This window comes from Brassica rapa, chromosome A10 (genome assembly GCF_000309985.2).
Source record: "Brassica rapa cultivar Chiifu-401-42 chromosome A10, CAAS_Brap_v3.01, whole genome shotgun sequence".
NCBI classification, from domain to species: domain Eukaryota; kingdom Viridiplantae; phylum Streptophyta; class Magnoliopsida; order Brassicales; family Brassicaceae; genus Brassica; species Brassica rapa.
The window spans coordinates 11,977,961-11,999,905 of NC_024804.2; the positions used below are offsets into that span (position 1 = coordinate 11,977,961).

At 30.7% G+C, this 21,945-nt stretch overlaps 1 protein-coding gene across 1 annotated transcript in view; it reads right to left on the bottom strand.

Annotated features, from left to right (window-relative positions):
- The window catches only part of LOC103845149, a 34,193-nt gene continuing 12,248 nt past the window's right edge, over window positions 1-21,945 (bottom strand). Inside the window, exon 1 of the mRNA XM_033282593.1 lies at window positions 1-21,945. This exon is cut by the window's right edge and continues 12,248 nt beyond it. Coding sequence (XP_033138484.1) covers window positions 2,977-3,180 — 204 coding nt within the window. The 5' untranslated portion in view covers window positions 3,181-21,945 and the 3' untranslated portion in view covers window positions 1-2,976.

Genomic DNA, 21,945 nt, shown 5'->3' on the forward strand with positions numbered 1-21,945 from the left:
CTCTCCAAAAATTAAATTTTAAATTTAGTGTTTCGAGAAATGAAACTTTATATTCGAAGTTTCACTACTCAAAGTTTCAAATTTGAAATTTCATCTTTTTATTTGCAATGTGGTCCTTACAATTAATTACACATTACATTTATTATTCTTAAGTATTTTTCGTTTATCATTTTAATCCTTAAAATTTTTATATCACATAAATTTCAATTTTTTTATAAATTCAATTTTTACACATAAAACTAAATAAAAAATACATAAAATTTAGAATATTTTAAAACTAAAATTAGACAATAAAAATATTACAAAAGAAACTGAATAAGAAAACTTTTTTAAAAGATACATGAAAAAATAATTATTATACAAAATTAAATATTACAACAACATTAATAGTCTGGTAAATTGGTTCTGGAACATCCAAAATCTCCAAATTATTGTTCCAAAATATTGTCCAAACAAATTTTGTGTAATCGAAGAAAGAACATTTTAAAAATAATTTTATGGAATAATGTGGTATTTTTTTTGTAGTTTAATATTTAATTATGTATTTTGATTTCTAATTTTATATTTTAGTATAACATCTTATTAATTAATATTTCTATAATATTTTTATATATGTGCTAGCTATTTATAAAAGTTGTGTAGACTTACATTAATTATGATAAATATAAAAATCATAGTGTAAATACAAGTAACTTTGAAATTAAAATTTAAGTTTTGTTTTTAGAAAAATACCTTGAAATTTTAAATATAGAATTTTAAGACCTTCAAAATAAAAATTCTTTTTGGAGATGATCTTAGAAGTTCAAAACTTTGTCCATGATCGGTATTGTATACTGTTTAATTGGTTTAAATATTTAGTATTTAAAACTAGGCCTTTTTTTTGAAGAAAAACTAGGCATTCCAACCATTCACTTAAGAACAAGGATTCCAAAAAAAAAAGAGAACAAGGAATCCATTCGACTAGACATTTAGTTATGCCCGACTTTGCCTGGGCTGGAATATTTAGCTTTGATTGAATGATATCACTTTAAATTAAAGGTTTTTTTTTTTGGCTAAAATTTGGTTTAGCTTTAAATTAAAGCTTTGATTGAATGATATCACTTTAAATTAAAGGTTTCATTAGCATATTTTACAGTAAAACATTGCTGGTACGTTCGAGTAATGTCAAACATTTACCATCATTACAAATTTACATTCTGACGTTTATATTACAAATGTTTAATGCTAAGTATATTTGTTCAAATTAGCTGATGCTATAAATGATCATTGAACAAATTGATGTGCAAATGATGAATTGTTTGAGATAATAACCTGTTAACATAACGAATATAGCTACCAGCCTACCACTACCAGAACACCATAATATAAACTTAAGTCAAATTCAAATTTAAGTCTGTGTTTGCTGATCGATCTTGTTTTATCTTATCTTGATTTGTACTTTTCAGGCGATAAAAACTAACTGGACCGATCCAAAAACTTTATCGAATTGAGATCAGGCCGGTTTGACACTCGTACTTGCATGCAAAATTATTTGTTATTTCTATGAATTACACTGCTGAAAATAAAAATGGAATTGCAAAGATCGTAGAGACTAGAGACCATATATAATATACAGTGACGATCCGAACATTTGATCCTTGATGATAGATATAAAGAAAGAAATTGCCACAACTAGTTACACTTACACCCCACCAAACTTGAGATTCGTCATTAGATTTTAAAATAACCATCACATAAATATTAACTTTGGACCGGCGTAAGAAGACACTCGAAAAAAGTACATTATATCAAAAGAGTTCTAACTTATAAAAGACCAGTGTCTTGCATGACATCGATAATACTAAGAATATCTATTCTATTAAAAGGGAAGCAGTCTTGAGAAATCTACTTAAAAAAGTTGTTGCACCTATTAATTAGATTTGACCTATTATATGCGACCAATATTAATAACTTAACCCTATTACTATAGATCAACCAAAGTTAGTTACTAATATTCCGGAAACTTACGTAAACAAAATCGAAAATGTGATAAGACAATAAATGACTTCCAACTTTTAGTAATCATATTTATTTTTATTTTGATGTCGTATCCCGTAGGATAAGTTAATCGACTACACATTCATAGACCATTTTCTTAGCTGATAAATTCTATTAACTGAAATGTTTTTTTCTCGTGATTTATGTATCAATTATATCATTTAGACTAGCCCCATATTATAATAATTTATACATCGGTTTGAACTAACATCCTAAAGAAATCATAATCATCATTTTATATGAATATGCATCGTCAGCTATGACACAACTAATATACATATGTTAAATATAAAACAATAATCACTATTTTGTTCAGTTTGAGTAGCAAAGTTTGAGACCAACTAATATTCAAAGAAATACTGGTCCAATACATTTGGTTCCGGTTTGATCATTGTTTTTGGGTTATTTCAGATTTATAGGAAAAATTCAGATAATTATAGGTTTTCAGCTTAAATATGAGTAATTCGGATTGTTCGAATAAAAATATTAAATAATTTAATTTTTATTATTATTTCATATTAAAAATCTGGGTAATTAATTTTTGGTTATTCGGTTTATAAATAGTATTTTTGCGATATTTGGTTATTTAGAAATTAAATATAATTAATATTTGTAGGTAGATAATTTGTACTTATTGTTGGACATCCATTCGATTTTCGGTTCAGTATCATTTTTTTGGTTTCACATATATGGGTTTCACTTGGTTATTTATGAGATTTGGTTCAATTTTTGTTATGGTTTTTTGATTCCGTATGGCTCGGTTTGTTTTTTTTCATTTTTATACACTATCTTATATAAAAATTTATACAAAATAAAAGGGATTTAATTATAAAAATAAATCCGCGCTTTCTAAGCGCGGATCAAAATCTAGTTTTCTTGATTAAAACGCTAATTAATGGACTTTAATTATCATTAAAACAATCAATAATATATTTTATTTTAATGATACAAAACGAGACGACGATCGCAAGAAGAACAAAGATACTTCCTCTTGATCTTGAAACAAAGAGGAACGAAACAAAACATCCATTTTCTTTCGACATCAAGCATCTGCACTTTACCTCCACAATACGGACATGATCCAGGTGCTTGTTGTCTCCCTAACTCTGTCTCTTCTTCATCGCATAAACACAGCAGACACATTGTGTTTATCCTCAGATCTGATTCTTCTCTCTTTCTTCTTTCTTAGGGAGCTTCTAGTCTTTGTAGATTTTTGTTTGGTTGATCTGAGAAATATCTGTGCTCTGTTTCTCAAAAACTTCTTGAGTTTTTCTTTTGAAGTAAATTTGAAGTATACTTTCAATGTCTCAAAGATCGATGGGGTTTCTGGTTAGTGCATGAACAGGACTTTATAAAGAAAAGAGGAGGAAAAACCGGCTTTGCTTTTGTAGCCGTTTAATTACTTTACTCTATTTTAGTTGTTACTGCGTTAGTCTATATATTTACTGTTTTACTACAATGATACATTTGCTGACTCAGTTATGTGTCAGATTGTGGTCATTTATTTCTGAAGAAAAGTAATTGACAAATTGAGTAAAAATTAGCTAAGAAAAGGATATACTTTATTCTTGACATTTAATTAATCCTTTCTTTGAGTAATTTTGATTTACTCGAATGCATGTACATAGCTCTGGGCAAAAAAAACAGAACTTAACCGAAAACCGAATGGATATCCAAATATCCAAAAAAATAAATTTCAGTTTTTTAATATAAGATAAAATGTCATAGCTCCACACAAATCCGAGTTGGACAAGAAGAGTGAAAACATTGTTACATCAGTCCACGTTATCTTTTACATTCACTCTTATATTATACATATAGATATAATATTTTTATATTAGAGTACAGTAAATACTTATAAAAGTACTAATTTAGTGATTGGAATTCTGATTAGACCGATGAATATACAAGTGTGTAACCATTAGACCGCTTATATTAATATGTTAACTAATATATTTTGTATATATATATTGATTCATACATTAAACGGGTATTTGAAATCGAACCAAGACCGGACTGAAACCGAACCCAAATATCGTAAATATCTATTATGTATAAGGATGATTTATCCGATATACCTAGAACCGAATGGTTTCTACCCAAAACCGAACCAAATGCCCATGGCTACATGTACAATAGCGTTTTCACCAAAACTCTGTTCTTTTTCTTAGTCAGTTTCCAAACCCTTTTTCTTGTCACAGATCAGTTTCCAAACCTAAAGTTTCGAAAGTTGGCCAGCAAAAAAAACATAAATTTACAGATAAATCAGATAATTAAACAGTCATAATGTATATTATATATAATATTTGAATTAACTATATTACATTTCAGATTTTGGTTCGTAGTTTATTGTTAGTCTAAAACCAGTTTTGATAATACGAGACATGTTCACATGTTTTTTTCTATAGCAGCTATAAATATAAGAGAGCTAACTTGACTTTTTTTTGTTAAACAAGTCAACAATAATACAATTTTTCTTTGTTGAGTCAAAATTACTACATACTGCAACGATTTAAATGTGGAAACCACCCGTGCGTGCTGGATAAACAGAGTACAAGTGAAATCAAAAGGAAAAAAATGTAAGCTAAAAGTGTACATTAAAGAGCAAACAAAAGGTAGAAGCAAAAATGATTACGTTAATGGCGGGGCTCCTGTGTTCGTAATGCTAAGACAATTACATTAAATAGGGTTTTAATGTAGTAATGCATATTTAGTCTAACGTACAACCCCACCAGCTTACAAGACAACAATGTTCTCGGACTCTCAGTTAGCTTTTACTTTGATTTCATCGCCTATGTTACGAGAGTGGCTGCCTTTAGTTGAAAACTTCAGAAAGATTCACACATCATCAATTTTCTTTCACATTAATATCACCTCATCATTTTGCTGTTCCGGTTTTAGAACTGGTTTTAGACTAACAATAAACTACGAACCAAAATCTGAAATTTATATTATAATAGTTGAGTTTTTCTCACTACTCAGCACGACACGTCAACGTTTTGTGGATCCCACTTTTAAAAAGTGTGAAAAAGTTTCAAGCTCATGGTACGAATCCGGGTTATTGAGATTTAAATACCAATATTTATACTACTAAGCTAAATGATACTTTGTACATTGATGACCAAACCTAATATATATTTATGAAGGTCGGAAGTCCTTGCTTCTTCGGTTTCCTCTGAAGATCGGGCCTACAAGTGTACTATGAGTTTTCATTTTTGAATGAGATTCATCACATTATATGAAAATAGCCTAAGTTTGCAACAATTATAGTTTTTTCATATTGTAAATTATTATCGTTTGACATGAGTTTGGGTTTTTTTCATCATTGTCTCAAACAAGTCTGAGTTACAGAGTTGCACCGTGTGTCTGTTCGTAATCTATTTTTTCACCGGTGAACTCTTCATAAATGTTCCTGATTTGTAACCCCTCTGTAAACCCTATATATATATATATATATATATATATATATATATATATATATATATATATATGATTCTCATCTTTGATGAACCCAATATGCATCTCTACAAAACTCATTGATTCATCTTAGCTTTAACCATCTTCAAGAAAATGTTTCTCTCTGCCTCTCCAGTTCCTCAAACCGACGTCCCAGCGTCCGTCACTCAACATTCGAGTCTCACCGTCTTAGTCGTAGTAGTCAGAGCATAGCCTCTGGCTTCCTCCACTTCTGGGATTCCCTGAACTTCAAAAAAGACATGGAGTTTGTGGGAATCACAGTTCTCCTCCTTGATGAAAATGTAAGTTAATCTTCGATCTATCACACTTATTTAACATAATTGTTTTAATTGATTTCCTAATTCTTTGTTGAGTAATATCATTTGCAGATTCCATGATTCATGGGTTTACTCCCGTCGGACGTGCTAATCATTACATGCCATCTTTGAAAACAGATTCCATTGTGAAAGTCGATTGTTTTAAGTTTGCTATATGCTCAAGCATGTACAAGATAACTGATCATTCATTCCTCGTTCATTTCATCTCACTAACCATTATTGATAAAGTCATCACAGGTGCTCCTAAGATCAATCTCCAGTCAAGATTAGACCGTTCGAAATCTCCAAGTGATTGCGAACACAAACCTAGAACTCCCAGGTATATTATCATATTGCATCTGGGTTTATATTATGTTTCGATACCATAACTGATATTTAAACTCGCAGATGTGGTTGGGCAAATCCGTTTTGTCCAGGGCTCTTACTTCACCAAAGAAACAATTCGAGTCGTTATCTGTCTCCTCATTGATCCGTAAAAAACAATCAACACATAGTTCTCTTTATATTACTGTCTATATTGTGCTAATATCAATAATCAAAAATATTTTCTACCCAAGATTTGTGATCATCTATTTATCTCTCTTACTTATCAATCTAATTTTACACATATCTTTATTTTACAGCTTAAAAAAACCCACAATATCTACACGACCAGATATTTAACAATTTACAAACTTACTTTCGCAGATGCTTACGAGGAAGACGAAGACGACAACCAAGATCAATGAAATTACCTAAACAAAAAAACATAGTAAGTTACAAACTCTGATAAATACAACTAACAATTATTTTTGTTTATATATCACTCATCAAATAAAAAAGAAACAACTACAACCACACCAGGAGATACAAGAGACAATCCCTACAGATACAAAGGCGGTAACAACATCTCCACCTTCTTACTGCTCTTGTCTTATGAAAATAGCTTACATGCTTAATGTCAACAGGTCAATACTATTGTCTTCTTATGAGAAATACATATATTCGTTTAAGGTCCAAATACTAATTTTCACTCATTTTATAGTTATTTCTACAAATCTTTATGTATTTGTTTTGAAGGTTCAGTAAAAACAACAAGTTTTTAAAAAAATATAACCAATATAATAAGAATAAAAAAAATCATTACTTAAGACACACAACTTACACAATTAAACTGGAGAAAAAATATCCAGAAACAAAAGGTACTCTCAACAACCTTAATATAATTTATGTAATCTCCACAGTACAAGTAACAAATTAAAAAGACAAACAAACAATGTCTCATTGACACAGAAATCAACATCACAAACTATATCAATCACATTACTAACACAATCTAGTCTTTCATGAGTGGAGAACAGTGCATACACAGTTCATCATCACAACTCTAATTCTATAACAATAAAAAAACTGTCCTTTGTCGTTCACATGGATGCGGAGTTACCAATATGGTTTACAGAGTTAACATTAGTCTGTAAATTTCTTACTGTAAAAAAAAAAAACTTGAGAAACAATGATCAACCCAAAATGCAAAATTCACAGTTACAATAACCCTAACAAATATTGAGATGAAACAAGAACTCTGTCTACAACTCCGCGTAATCGCGGAGGCAATGCCCCTAGTGTAATCTATATAATATAATAGTACAGTTCCCTCCTTTCTGAGGTGACATTGTGGCTTGAACCCAGGTTATTGAGATATAAATACCAACATTTATGCCACTAAGCTAAAGGATACTTTATACATTGATTAATATAATAGTACAGTTCACTCTTTCTTGAGACAACACGTCCGCATTTTGGTGGGTCCTATTCTTAAAAAGTGTTAAAAGTGTCAAGCTTGAGGCTCGAACCCAGGTTATTGAGATATAAACACCAACATTTATATCACTAAACTAAATGATACTTTGTATATTGATGTCCGAAACTAATATATATTTATGAAAGTCGAAAACTTTTGCTTCTTTGATTTTTTCTATAGACCAGCAAACCTACAAGTGTATTATGAGTTTCATTTTTCTATACTGTATCATCCGAAGTATGAGCTAAGAGATGCTCGAGTTTTGCGAGTATGTATGGAAGCGACGAGATCATAAAAGAACACATATATACGTTTAGTTTAGTTGTTCTAAGATTAAAATTTATAATGAATTTTCTAATTGTCTACCCTTTTTTTGTTCTCATCATATCTCATAATTTATGAAGTATAAAATTTTACCATCTCATTGTTTTGTGACCCCATATGTTGTTTACAACTTGGACTTATTGACGAAGTACGAACTCATAATGTCGACAAGTAAAGATCAAATAATGGACAATGGTAAAGGACAAAATAACACATGGCTAGTAAAGCCTAGTATATATACATGTATATACATGTTTTTCTTCTAGGGTTTTGTACATATAAAGTCTTCGCTAGACGACAGAGCATCGAAAATTATTACTCCAAATTGAATTTGTGACCAATAAGGCAGTAACGAAGCATACTCGCGTATCATACGGCCATAACGGACGATGTACGAGTATAGCTTATTCCAGGACTCAATTTAAGTTTCGGGTATGCCAATAAAAAGTAATGGGCTTGTTCACTGTGTTTTCAACCGATACCCAATCCAATATCAAAATATTTTAGAAACTTCGGAACAGGCCTGCAACCACATACATGTTCGAGAATACGCTAGCCGTGAGTCGGGCGGTCGGTCTACGCCTAGCGATTTACTAAAAAATTAAAGATTAAACGGGAATTATTCGGAGAGTAATTTTAAAGCATTTTACTAATATATCTTTGTTTTGGTAGGAAAATCAAATTGTTCTTGTAGTATAGTGGTTAAGATCTTCACCACTTATGCGTTAGACCCGGGTTCAATTCCTGAAACTTATGTTTTTCGCATTTTTTTCATTAAACAAAAATTACGATTTTGCCCCCATCTCTTTAATCTGTTTCTGCAACCCTAACTGCCGCCGGCACACCATTTTTCACGATGTCTTTCATTTTTCATGTTTTCTATAGCCAGAAAAACCAGACTAACTATCGATTTCAAAGATTCAGGTGAGTACTTAACATGTTTTCGGACTGAAACTACACAGATTTAAGTTATTATGCGCCGATTTTTTTGGATTTCGCCATTAACTAGGAAAAACTCGCTCCACCGCCTAAGCACGCCAATCTGCTCCATTTCGCCACGGTGAGCACACGAGCAGCAAAAACCCGGCCGATTACGCGGGCAATCCGGCGCGTTTTCGAACACGGCATACACTATATAATTCATTTCCTAATGTGCCCGCTCAAGGGCCAAGTCCGTTCCTGAATGTATGTTATCGAGTTCTTAGATTTTTTTCTTATGTATAGTTGATAGGTTAAGTTTTAAAAAATAGTTATAATTTGATTGGTTGTTGAGGTTTATTAGTTATTTATTTTAATAAGATCTAAAAATTAAAGGTAATTATATAACTAATCAATATAAATTACTAAATAACACAAGTAATATTACAAATAATGATTTATGATAACTAATTGTAGAACTGGAGAAATAATATATATGTTTTATCAATTTTTTTTTCTTTATCAATTATTTATATATAATTAAATAAAATACTTCAACTTTTTTTATTGAAATAAATTTAATGGTTATATATTCTTATATAAAAGAATTAGATTTGTAGGTAAAGAATTATTAGAATTTTTTATGTTTTCTAAAATCTACACAAAAACATTTGCAAAATATCTTTATGATAAAAGCATTTGGTTCTACACAAAAAAAAAACTCTCTTTTTTATTTTTTGAAAATTAGAGAATTTTCGGTTTTTTCAAGTGTTAAAATAAAATATAAAGTAATTTTACAACCAATTATCTGAATTAATCATAATATTGCTTTAATGTAAGAAAAATATTTGTAATGACTAAGGTTTACGTTGTTGAACTATTTTAAATCTCACAGATCTTTTAAAAATATATACTGAAATTTTTGATTATCCAACTATTTGAAATTTAAAATTTAAAATTTAAATTATTTTTCAAAAATTATAACAATGTCAACATAATATATTTTTCTTCGTATAATATAAGCAAACACCTAGTATCAAAATATTTTAGAAACTTTGGAGCAGGCCTGGAACCACATGTATAATTCATTTCCTAATGTGCCCGCCCAAGTCCGTTCCTGAATGTATATTATCGAGTTCTTAGATCTTTTGAAGGACAGATCGAATATCACCTTAAGAAATTTGTGGCATTCATCTTAAAAGCGCAAACAGTTTAGTAAAGTTAACTATCACCTCTAATTCATAATACGCTGACGAGAAACTTGTGATAGTCAATGAGTGTTGTCAAGTACCTGTCATCTTATATTTGATTGAAGTTGGAATCTCAGAGTTGATCTGAATCTCAGATATGTTTTTTTTATTTTTTGGTTTTATACTCTTTAGAAATGCTGAAAGCTTATGCTTAGCTCTTTGTATTTTCTTAAGTATTTCCTGCATACTCAGAATTGTAAAAATACATAAATTAGTATTTGATTTCCTTAGTGTAGTAGTAGCCATAGCATATCATTTCATGGTCTTTCTCCATTTATGTTTCCGTAAGATAATAATGGTATTATATTCAAGTAGAATCAACCAGAACCTGAGTGAAGTGAGAGAAAAATATGGGTTTGATGTATTCCCTCCCTTTCATGTGTTTCATATTAAGTTGTTTAGTTAAAATTCCTTGTTTTTTTACAAAAAATTATTACTTTCTGAAAAATTAATTAATAAATATATTAAATTCAGTATAGCCAATTATAAAACTGATCACACACTATTCAATAAATATAAATTAATTTATGTTTTGAAACAAAAATACTTATAAAACAATTTAGGCCATCTACATCTAGAGTATTTTACCATGAGTCTCATACCCAGAAAAAAATTGAATTTGAATTTTTCAGACTTTTAAGATACTTTATAATTACATATTATTACTTCTTGGTGAGAAATTTATATGAAAAGATTTCCAATGCGGATGCTCTTATATTATAAAACAGAAAAACTATATTACTATCATCTTGTCTGGATTCTTCTCCATAAAATTTGACTTTCACAGCATATAATCAAACTCTTGGGAAGTAGATTTAGCTATTTGATTGTCCAACACTCGTTTCATCCACTTTACATGCCCAAGTAAGTGATTTAGCTATTTGACTGTCCAACGCGTCTATATTGATTGAGATTTTGCCGGTTCTTGGTTGTATTATAGTCTAGGAAGAATAAATCATGAAACACTATTTCTCCTTACATACATTACCCAAAATCCCAAAACGAATAAAAGCAATCCAAATAGGATAGTAGCAAAATTGTTTCCGATGTCTCCCAACTCCACCGTATATTAACACAGGCCTTCCAAATGGGCCTTTTAACCCAGCCTAAATTTTAGTTTGTAAATACGGAAATTATAATTTTTTTTCTTATAACCAAGACTTAAACTGATGTCTAAAATCTAATACGTATATTTTTTAATAATATTACCATCGCTTAAGACGTCTATCAACAATGAAGGAAAGCGATGAATATACATTCAAAGTCTGACATGGCCAATCCTTTATTAAGACGAGACTATTTGTCCACTACTGGGTTAGTTAACATGCTTACTTATTAGTGTTATGTTGTCATATGTGTTATTATCATAATATGTTCCTTATTAGATTAAGTCAAACTTGCAGGATCGACGAGAATAAGTTCAAAAGACTGATCATGATTTTCATTTGTAACAAAAGTATACGAATTTGCATTTGATCCGCCCAGTCAATGTAGAACAAATTAATGGATATAGTGATAATACATATACATATTTATATTGAATTAAAATACTCATAGGAACAAAAGCAAAGAGACATTCCTACTAGAAACCCTACACAATAATAAGGGAATGAAACAAAAGTTGACTGAGTGGCCCATTCACACCTCATCTGCAATGATGACGAAACAGAGTGGGAAGCTCAAAAAGTTACCTTTTTTTAATTCTTCAGTATTTTCGCTAATTAATAATCACCAAAAGTGAGATTATTCTCTCTTCCCCCATGCAATACACTCCAAAAGACTCGATAGATAGACTGATCGTTCGTACCCCCAACAAAAAAATTATTACCAATACATAAAGACACATCAATGTACATTAAAGTTATTATTATATGGTCTTGCATATCATCTCATATTCTCATTAACGGCCCACTTATCGAATTTCCACCCAAAATACAAATCATTTACAAAACTGACTATGCATTTAATTGGCTTTCTCTCCATTGTCGACTGTCTTCTTGATTTTCTTTTGGTATCCACTGTCGTCTTAACCAATCATATTCGAATTATATTCTCAACATCTTGAAATAAATCTTCACAACATAACCATTTTTTAATCTGCATATCTAATTCTGATATGTAAAATCTGCCGGCATGGATATAATACTTTCATTTGCTCATCATCAGCCTAGTTATGAGTCATGACGACCGAACTATGAAAATGATATACTTTTGTTATATCATAAGCGAGGATAATAACTATATGCTTGATATATTTATATACTAACAATCTAATACACCACTCGAAGTAGTTAGAAAAATAAAAAACCATGTTGAAGATAATATGAAAACAGAATCTACTATCTTTTACTTTTTTTTGTGTTGAATTTTGTTTAGGTGTGATACAAAGTGATGGGTTTTAGACTAGCAAAGAGAATCCATGTTGGGTGCTTCAAAAGCCGAGCCAACAAAAAGAGAGAAGAGAAATAATGTAGAGAGAGAGAGAGAGAGAGAGAGAGAGAGAGAGAGAGAGAGAGAGAGAGAGAGAGAGAGAGAGAGAGAGAGAGAGAGAGAGAGAGAGAGAGAGAGAGAGAGAGAGAGAGAGAGAGAGAGAGAGAGAGAGAGAATATTTCACTAAGTGTAGGCTTTGGTGTATGCGAAGTATCTTTCTGTTTTTTTTGGTAAATTGTTGTGTCAGCTTGATAGGGCACGCGTTTGTTCAAACTCCCAAGAAATGCTAAAGAAAAAGAAGAAGACGACATTTGTCACATTGCTCTCTATTACTCTCCATATTACACACTGATCACGAGAGCTGAAACCCTCTGCGTAAGACAGAGGTTTTGATTTCACATGTGATTGGATCCTTCTACTTGAGCAGAAAGATTGATTCTCACATTTCCTCTTGGTCTCTTCCTAGGTTTTTTCCCTCGTTCCTTCAATATATATATATATTAAGCTCAATCATTCAAGTGTCATTATCCAAAATATATATGTGTTCTAAATATATTCAATTGGGATTGAGACGTTGACTCTCTTTCGTAAGTAGGATTGTATTCATCAATTCAGGTAGTCTACTCAATTTATGAGAAGTTAATTTCATGTTTTAGCCCCACAGTTTTTCCCTTAAAGTTATGATTAATAATTATTTTATCTTAAATTAGTGGTTGGGCAGCATTTTAAGCAGAAATTTATCTCAATTAAATATTTTGTTTAACATTAATTTATTTAAATTTATTATAAATGATACTCCATCCGTTCATCTATATATGACGCTTTAATTTTTTTTTTGTATGTCAAATTACTTGACGCTTTCCTAAAATCTATGCATAATATAATGACAAAGACTTTATTTACCCTTATATATTCTGGTAAGTTTGACCGAATAATGTTGATAAGAGCACACACACAATAACAACAAAGGACAAAATAGACTTTAGCATTTGTTACCTTAGTTTGTGTGAGAATTCCATAACGTCATGTATAAAGGAATGGAGGGAGTATGTTATACTCCCTCTGTTTTAAAAAGATACATATTCTAGAGAAATTGTTTGTTTCAAAATGATACAATTTTTTGTATTTCCAATGCATTTTTTTACCAACTAATAATGACTAATTGTAAACTTTAAGAAAATTAATTGCATTTTCTGAATTCTTATTGGTTTAAAATTATATGAAATAAATAATCACAGAAAATTATGCATTTAATATTGAAATTTAATGTGTTTTATTAATCTGTGTGAAAAAGTTAAAACATGTATCATTTTGAAACGGAGGGAGTATATTATATGTGAATCATTATTCCTGCAATTGATGCTTTTATTCAGCTGAGATTGTTTTAATGAAACTATGTTCTCTTTTTGTTTTGGTAGATCTTTTGACTTTTTGTTTTGTTTTTTGGTCATTTAAATTCATTTATATTTTTGTGTTCCTTGTCAAGTTATTTTATATTGTGTCTTTCATTCAGACAGTGAAACTATATACTTTTTTATTTTTGTATCAGTATTAAATTTATTTTACGAATTTATGAATTTTTTTAAAAAATGTTCAAGATTTTGTGGATATAAAAGATATTTTGTTTATATCCTAAGTAAACTTTTCTATTTTTATTCTTACGTTTATTTTTTATTTTATATCTTATTATATTTATTTTCCTAACTATATTTTTAATAATTTGGTTTCGATTTTATATTAGTTTTTGTTTGTGATTTTGCATCAATATCTTGTTAATTTCAGATAGCTTGGGTATACGTTTTAAAGGAAAAAAGTCAGTTTACTGTTTTTTTCTTTGATCCTTTTTGATAAAATGTACTTCCTCTGTTTCATTAAGTTAGATATTTTAGAAAAGAAAATTTGTTTCACAAAGATAGACTTTTTGTATTTTTAAGAAAAAAATTTGATCTTCAAGAAAATTTATTAATTTTACTGAATTACTATTGGCTAAAAATTATAAGAAATTGAGAATTACAGAAAGCTATACATTTATTATAGGGAAAATCGCATAAAAACCTTCAAAGTATCACATACTAGCACTTTAAACCTTGAATTTTTTTCACTAATACTTTTAACTTTCAAAGTAATATTTGTATCACAAAAAACCTCTAAAGTAAAAATATGACCAGTAGTACAGGTAAAAAGATGTTGTCTCAGTCTTTTTATATAAAAATTAATAAAATAAGCAAAAGATTAAATAAAATTCAGAAATTTTAAAAATAAAAAATAAATATCCAGTTTTTTTTTGAAAAAAAAAGTTCAGAAAACTAAAGAAATATTTAGAAAATTAAAAAAAAAAACTAAAAAATCAAAAAATAAGTAAGACCAAATTAAAATACAGAAAAACTAAAAAATCATAAATTTCATTCAAAAATTTGAAAATTCAAAAGTTAAAAAATAGTTTTTTGCCATTTTTAACAATGATGTCGGAAAATATCATTGGAAATATGCCAAAAACCGTCATTGTAAATGGTTAAGTGAAAAATCATCATTGTCAAAAGTGATATATTTGAAATTATTATTGTAAACGATGATATGATATTTTTTAATAAATCTTGTAATTTATAATAAAAATATTTTGATTTTTGAATTTTTTTAAAAATTTAAATATATGAATTTTTATTTAGTTTTTCTGTATTTTAGTTTAATTTTATTTATTTTTTGAATTTTTAGTTTTAGTTTTTAATTTTCTAAATATTGATTTAATTTTCTGAAGATTGTTTTAAAACATTTGAATGTTTATTTAATTTTATGAGTTTTTATTAAATTTTCCATTTTTTATTTAATTTTCATAATTTTTTAAAAAAATTTGACACATCATTTTTAACTTGTACACCGGTCAACTTTTTTACTTTGGAGATTTTTTGTGATACAAATATCACTTTGAAGGTTAAAAGTATTTGTAAAAAAAACTTCAAAGTTTAAAGTGTGAGTAAGTGACATTTTAAGAGTTTTTATGTGATTTCTTTATTATAGTAATTTAATGTGTTTTCGTAATATGTGTGAAAACACTGAGAATCTATCTTCTGAAACGGAGGTAGTATAAAATAATATCGTAAATGAATTATCTTATTTTTTATTCATATGAATTTCCTTACATATCTGAAAATTTATGAAATTTGTTATATTATGTATTTGGGTTGTATCATATATTTTTACGAAACTTTATTGGTTTTTTTGGTTCATATTGTTATCTTTTTTATAACAATTTTAAAATCTATATTTGACTATGTATTATTTTCTACTGTGTTTTTTACATCAATGTTTTTTATATTTTCAAATTTTTTGAGTTGATGACAAAAAAATAAACTTTCAACTAAATTCACTATTTTTTATATATCATATTCACATGAGTAATTGAAATCTGGAAAATAATATTATAAATATATTTTCATTCCTTTTTCACTATGTATAAATCTTTGATTATATTGTGGTTTTCCATCAATTTTTTAATTTTTCGAATTTTGAGTTTAATGATCAAAAAGAGAAATTCCATAAAATTCACTATTTTATATTTCGTTTGCCTGAGTTTTATAAAAACGGAAAATAGTATCGTAAATACATTTTTCTTCCCTATATTTTTATAAAAATAATTATTTTAAATATATTATTATTTAATTATATTATCTGATTTACCTAAATTATTATTTGGAGCTATTATGTACTAATATTGGTTATGACTTTTCTTGGGGAGAATTCTAAATTTACCTCAAATTTTATACTAATTTTCAAATTTACCTTTAAATGATAACTATTTTTATAATGATCTTAAGTTTATTATGGAAAAAAAATTGACCCTCCTATATAATTTATAAATGTTTAAGAATTATTTATATAATTTTATAAACTTAACTACATTTCTAAATACTAAACCCTAAACAATAATGACTGAACTCTAAACCTACATGTTTACGGTTTAGTATTTAAGAGATGAAGTTGGGTTTATGAACTTCTATATATGTCTTATAAATTGTTCTTAAACATTTTTAAATAGTTTAGATGAGTTAATTTAATTTTATAATAAATTTAAAGTATTTGTAAAAATAATTATCTTGTAAATTTGAAAAGTGGTATCGATCTTATATTAAATTTAAATTCATCCTAGAAGAATTAGTAGCTCTGTCCAAATTTACGTCTGTACACATAAAAAAATCTGAATTCGTGGATAACAAAAAATACTTATAATTTTACTGCTACTAAAAATAGATTTTGCTTTTTAATAGCCAAAATATACATAATCATTAACTAATGTGCGTTTGAAGTTTTCATAACTATTTTGATTTGCTCTGAGAAGAAAAAATATAAAAACATGCTTAAGAGAAACACATATATGCAATTTACGCTTTAATAATCCAATAAACTCATACAATCTTTTCTTAATTTTGAGACAATCATACAATCTCCTTCTCGTGTGAATTTGAGCTCACAGACATATTAAGACTACATATGTTAATTAGTGCTAGTGCCTATAGTCTACGATTGTGCTCGTTGGCTTCTACACTTCAAAAGAAACCAAAAGCGAAGATACGTATCAAGACTTTTCTTCATACGATGCAAAATACAATTATTTATAAAGAAATAAAAGGATAAACGTTATTTTTATTCCTTTATAAAACCAATGAAGCAAAAGATGATGAGTAGAAACTTTTTTGACCGCAACAGTGGAATGTACACAATACAATGGTCACTTTTTACACTTAATAAAATGGCATGTAAAGTCTTTTTTTTTTCTTGCCTCAAAGTTACAGCCAGATGTTTTTTTCTACCAGAACCTAGTAACCAAATTAGATTCATGCCTATTTAGCCGTTATCTTGTCTTTACACTTCAATTTGTTTACCTCAAATTGTTGTTTTAAAGATATTTATGTATCAGTCTTTAACTGAAAAAATACCTCAAAAGTATCAGAAACCCTCGCGTTTGGGACAAAACGTTTTTCTTTGTTCAGGATTAGCAAAATTATTAGGTTCCAAGAAATAAAATAGGTTGAGCTAAAAAGGTCGAAGTGATCAAAACAGGTACAGTATTAATTTTGAAGATATATATCTAGTGTTTTCTTCTTTTTTTTCTGAGTAAAATATATCTAGTGTTTTCTTTTGATGGAGATTAGTGTCACTACAGAGAAAATACATGTTCGTACAAATAATTTAAGCATCAAACTGAAAATAATACTTTTAAACATTTAATTACGCGGGGAACATAGAAGAAATAGATCAACTCTGTTGTGCTCGAAATTTCATTTTTTGAATACTTTTATTTTGTTTTTCGTATGCTTTATTTATTTGATCATGTCGGATATATCTTGTCTATTCACCAACAAACATATAAATACAACTTTCAAATAAAAACGTACATATATTTTTTGAACAAAAAACCCGTACATAATGCCTGCTTGTATATATATATTGTATGTGGTCTTTGGAATGTTTCTATCTATACATTCACTATTTACGTAGGGCATGCTTTTCTGAGTCACGTCAATCATTTACACACTTTAGCTAGCATCTGAATACTCATACGATTATTTTTGGGATGGATAAAGTTACCTGAACATATGAATCAGAGCTTCTAAGATATTTGAATAAATTGGAAGCATCATGAATATTAGTGAAAATAATCTCAATCAAATAATTTTTTTCAATCAAATTAAATTACACCCTGCAGTTTAGTTTAAAAGGAATAATATGTCAATGTTTTATGTACAGTAGTATGCCATAAAAACAATTTATGTACGCAATTAATTAATGAGCAGATCAATTTCTTAAACACTTTTGTTTAAATACTAATTAAACACCAGTATTCATTATCTTAACTGAAGTTGAGACTTTGAGTAGATTTCAGCTACACTAATACACTTTTGTCTTAGTTTGGTTAAAATTATCTATACAATTTCATTCATTTAGACAAACAAGAATCTAAGAGCAAAGACACAAACAAACGGTGATTTCTCCATCCCTCGAATCTATCACTGTCTGAGATTAGAAGCGTCATGTATCTATCTATACACGAGCATGTTTAATTCAACTGTCTCTAGGTAAGCTTTCGCACATCAAATCAACTGTAAAAGCCACTGCATGAATTCTGACAAAGCTCAGGAATTTTTAATTATATTCTTGTAATTTGTTTGGTGTGCATGCTTATGTCGATTGATGTTTGGAAGAATTATTAAAAATGTATTGATCGATCAACACTATATTCTTGTAGTTTGTTGGTGTGCATGGTTATATGCCGATTGATGTTTGTAAGAACTACATAGTTCTGCATCAAAACTTAAATCTAAAAAAAAAACATTTTAGTCAAATTCATAGGTTTTATTTTTGTATACCAAGTTGTCTGGACTTTAGACCCAACTAATCTTCCTGAATCCAAGGACAAAATCCATTTGTTTAATCTCTTCCCCGTGTCATCAAATATACTCGAACTAGGTACTTCTGGCACAAATGCTTTGGATCCTTTCCAGTTGAGTCAGCTTGTCTTGGGTGTCAAATTCATTGTTCGCATTATGATTGTACCATTTTAAATTTATTTTGATTTTATCCTATAAAAATTTCATATTAACATGATAGTTTTGTATACTTTTCACTGATTAACATTGAAATATCGTTTGTTTGTTTTTTTGAAACTAAGAATATCGTTTTTTTTTTTTTTTGCGCAACTAAAATTCATTAATTTAGAAGAGTCTTACACAAGGGCTCAGCCCAATACAAAGTGGGTTTTTGCAATAGAGTCAGCAAGCTCGTTTTGGGACCTAGGAAGGAAACCAAAACGGTAAAGGGCGAAAGATGAAGAAAGTGAATCGATGTCCGACAAGATGCCATAGAGTTATGTCGGTCCCGTTTCATTAAGATCGCTTTGATTAGCGCTTGAGCATCTGATCGAAGCCAGATTGAGGTGAAACCCATGGAAGAGGCGTGGAAGAGGGCATCACGAATCGCGATCCCCTCCACCATGCACGCCGATGTGACGAAGGCTCGAGAGCCCCTTCCTTTATTGATTTCGTTTGAAGAAGCGTCAAAGAAAACCCATCACATCCCTGCCTGTAAGGAATCGGCTTTCCAAGCCCCTTCTGTGTTGCAGAGGACCAGATCGGAGGCTAAGTTGATGGATGGATCTGTAGTTGGGGGCCTTGTCGCAAAAGGAGCCTGTTGATTGGTAGCAATTGGTTGAGCCAGCTCCCATTCTTGTGCCACCTGTAGTGCCTTGCAGATGATGTCAGAAGGTGTCGAGACCCTATTCTCAATTAGAAGACGATTTCGGCTTACCCAGATAGCCCAACACACCCAGGGCAAGATATTGATCGTGATTCTGATAGGAGGGAGATTGATCCTTCGAAGTGAGAGGGAGAGTTCATCAGCCAAAGACGTAGCGAGGGAGGAGTCAAAGCTAGAGCTCCACGGGATACTCTCCCATACCTCTTCGGAGGTTTGTCAATGGAAGAATAGATGTGTTGTTGTTTCCACTGCTCCACAACGACAACAAACCGTGTTTGCCCTCATACCTCTACGTTGGAGGTTCTCTCCTGTTGGTAGAGCGATGTGAAGAATTATCCAGAGGAAAAACTTTAACTTTGGTGATCGAGGGGTCCAGACAAGTTTCTTCCACTCAATTGACGTGGCTACATTTGTGACTGGTGAAAAACTAGCAGCAGCCAAGACCTGCGAGGCATAATCTGCCTTTGTGGAGTAGATTCCCGACTTTTGCAGAGGCCATATGTAAGCATCTCCTGCCCCTAACTTGCTTGGTATAATTTGTCGGATAATGTGTGTTAGATCAGGGAACAACATGTTGAGTTTTGTCAGGTTCCACTCTTTAGTTTCCGGTGATAGTAAATCTGCTACCAGTATATCCTGATCTTGTAGTGTAGAGGGTCCAAAAGGGCGCAGATTGTCTCTTGGACTGATCCAAGTATCTCTCCAAACACTAGTAGAATTTCCATCACCAATAAATTTACTCAGATGGTTAAGCAATAAGTCTCTTCCCCATATGATATCCTTCCACCCGTGTGAAGAGTCAGTAGTAGATGTTATCATTAGAAATGATTGGCTGTGGCAATGTTTTCCTAGTAGTATGCGAGCGAGAAGGCAGTGAGGTTTTGTTAGGATTCTCCAAGCAATCTTAGCCAGGACATCTCTAAATCCTAAGCCTCCCAAGTTCTTTGGGGTAGTTAATTTATCCCATGCTACCCAGCAGATCTTTCTGTCTCCATTACTATTATCCCACCAACATCTAGTCAAACTAATTGAATTTGATTGCAGAGGCCCACTGGCAGTTGGAAGCAGGACATAGCACATGAGTGATAGGGGAGAGAACGGATTGTAGCATAGTTATTTTCCCAGCAGTAAAGAGATATTTAGACGACCAACTCAGAGCCTTTTGTCTAATGCGATCCACTATAGAAGCAAAAAGATCTTTCTTCTTCCTAATGAAATGCTCAGGCATGCCCATGTACTTCCCAACCCCCCCCCCCCTTTTTCTCAATACCTAACTGTAGTTTGACTCTAGCTCGCACCATAGGAAGAGTTCTAGCTGAGAAAGATATAGAGGATTTCTCTGTATTTATCTTTTGTCCCGAAGCTAGTTCATACTAACTTAGGATTTGTAAGAGTATAGAGCAACATTGATCATTAGTCTTGGTAAAGAACATAGTATCATCAGCGAAGAGTAGGTGATTTAGTCTTGGGCTAGAGGGGGTCCCCTTGTCTGATACCCCTTTCCGGAATCACACTCCCCACCACCTCGTTGTCCTACATAAAGGAATAGGAGACTGTCGAGATACACTCAATCACCCAGTTGGTCCAGCGATCATCAAAGCTCAGTCTCTCAAAAACTCGCCGAATGAAGGACTAAGGCTTATGACCGCTTGACAGCCATGAAGCAGTGTTTCTCCGCCTCTGAGTTTTTGAGGTAATGTAGAACTTCGTATGTAATAAGTATGTTGTCCGAAATTGCCCTCTGAGGAACAAAAGCTGATTGAAATTCCGAAATGATCTCCTATAGCATTGGTTTAAGCCTTAGAGATAGGAGTCTTGAGATCGTTTTGTAGTAAACATTACATAGGGCAATCGGCCTATAATCTAAAACCTTCATAGGACTCCCTATCTTCGGAATGAGTCTGACATGGATCTTTTTATCGTATTAGGCAGAGTTTCCGTAGAGAAGAAAGACCTGATTTCTCTGGATATTGCAGGGCCTAAAGTGTCCCAGTTGGTCTGGAAGAAGCTCGCCGAAAAGCCATCAGGGCTTGGGGCTTTGTCGGAATGTATTGAAAACATTGCGTCTTTCACTTCTTCGTCGCTCGGAGTGGCCGTAAGTCTATCATTAAGCTCACTGGATATGCAGAGCAAGTGTCTTTTCCACCACATCTAAGCTCTGTGG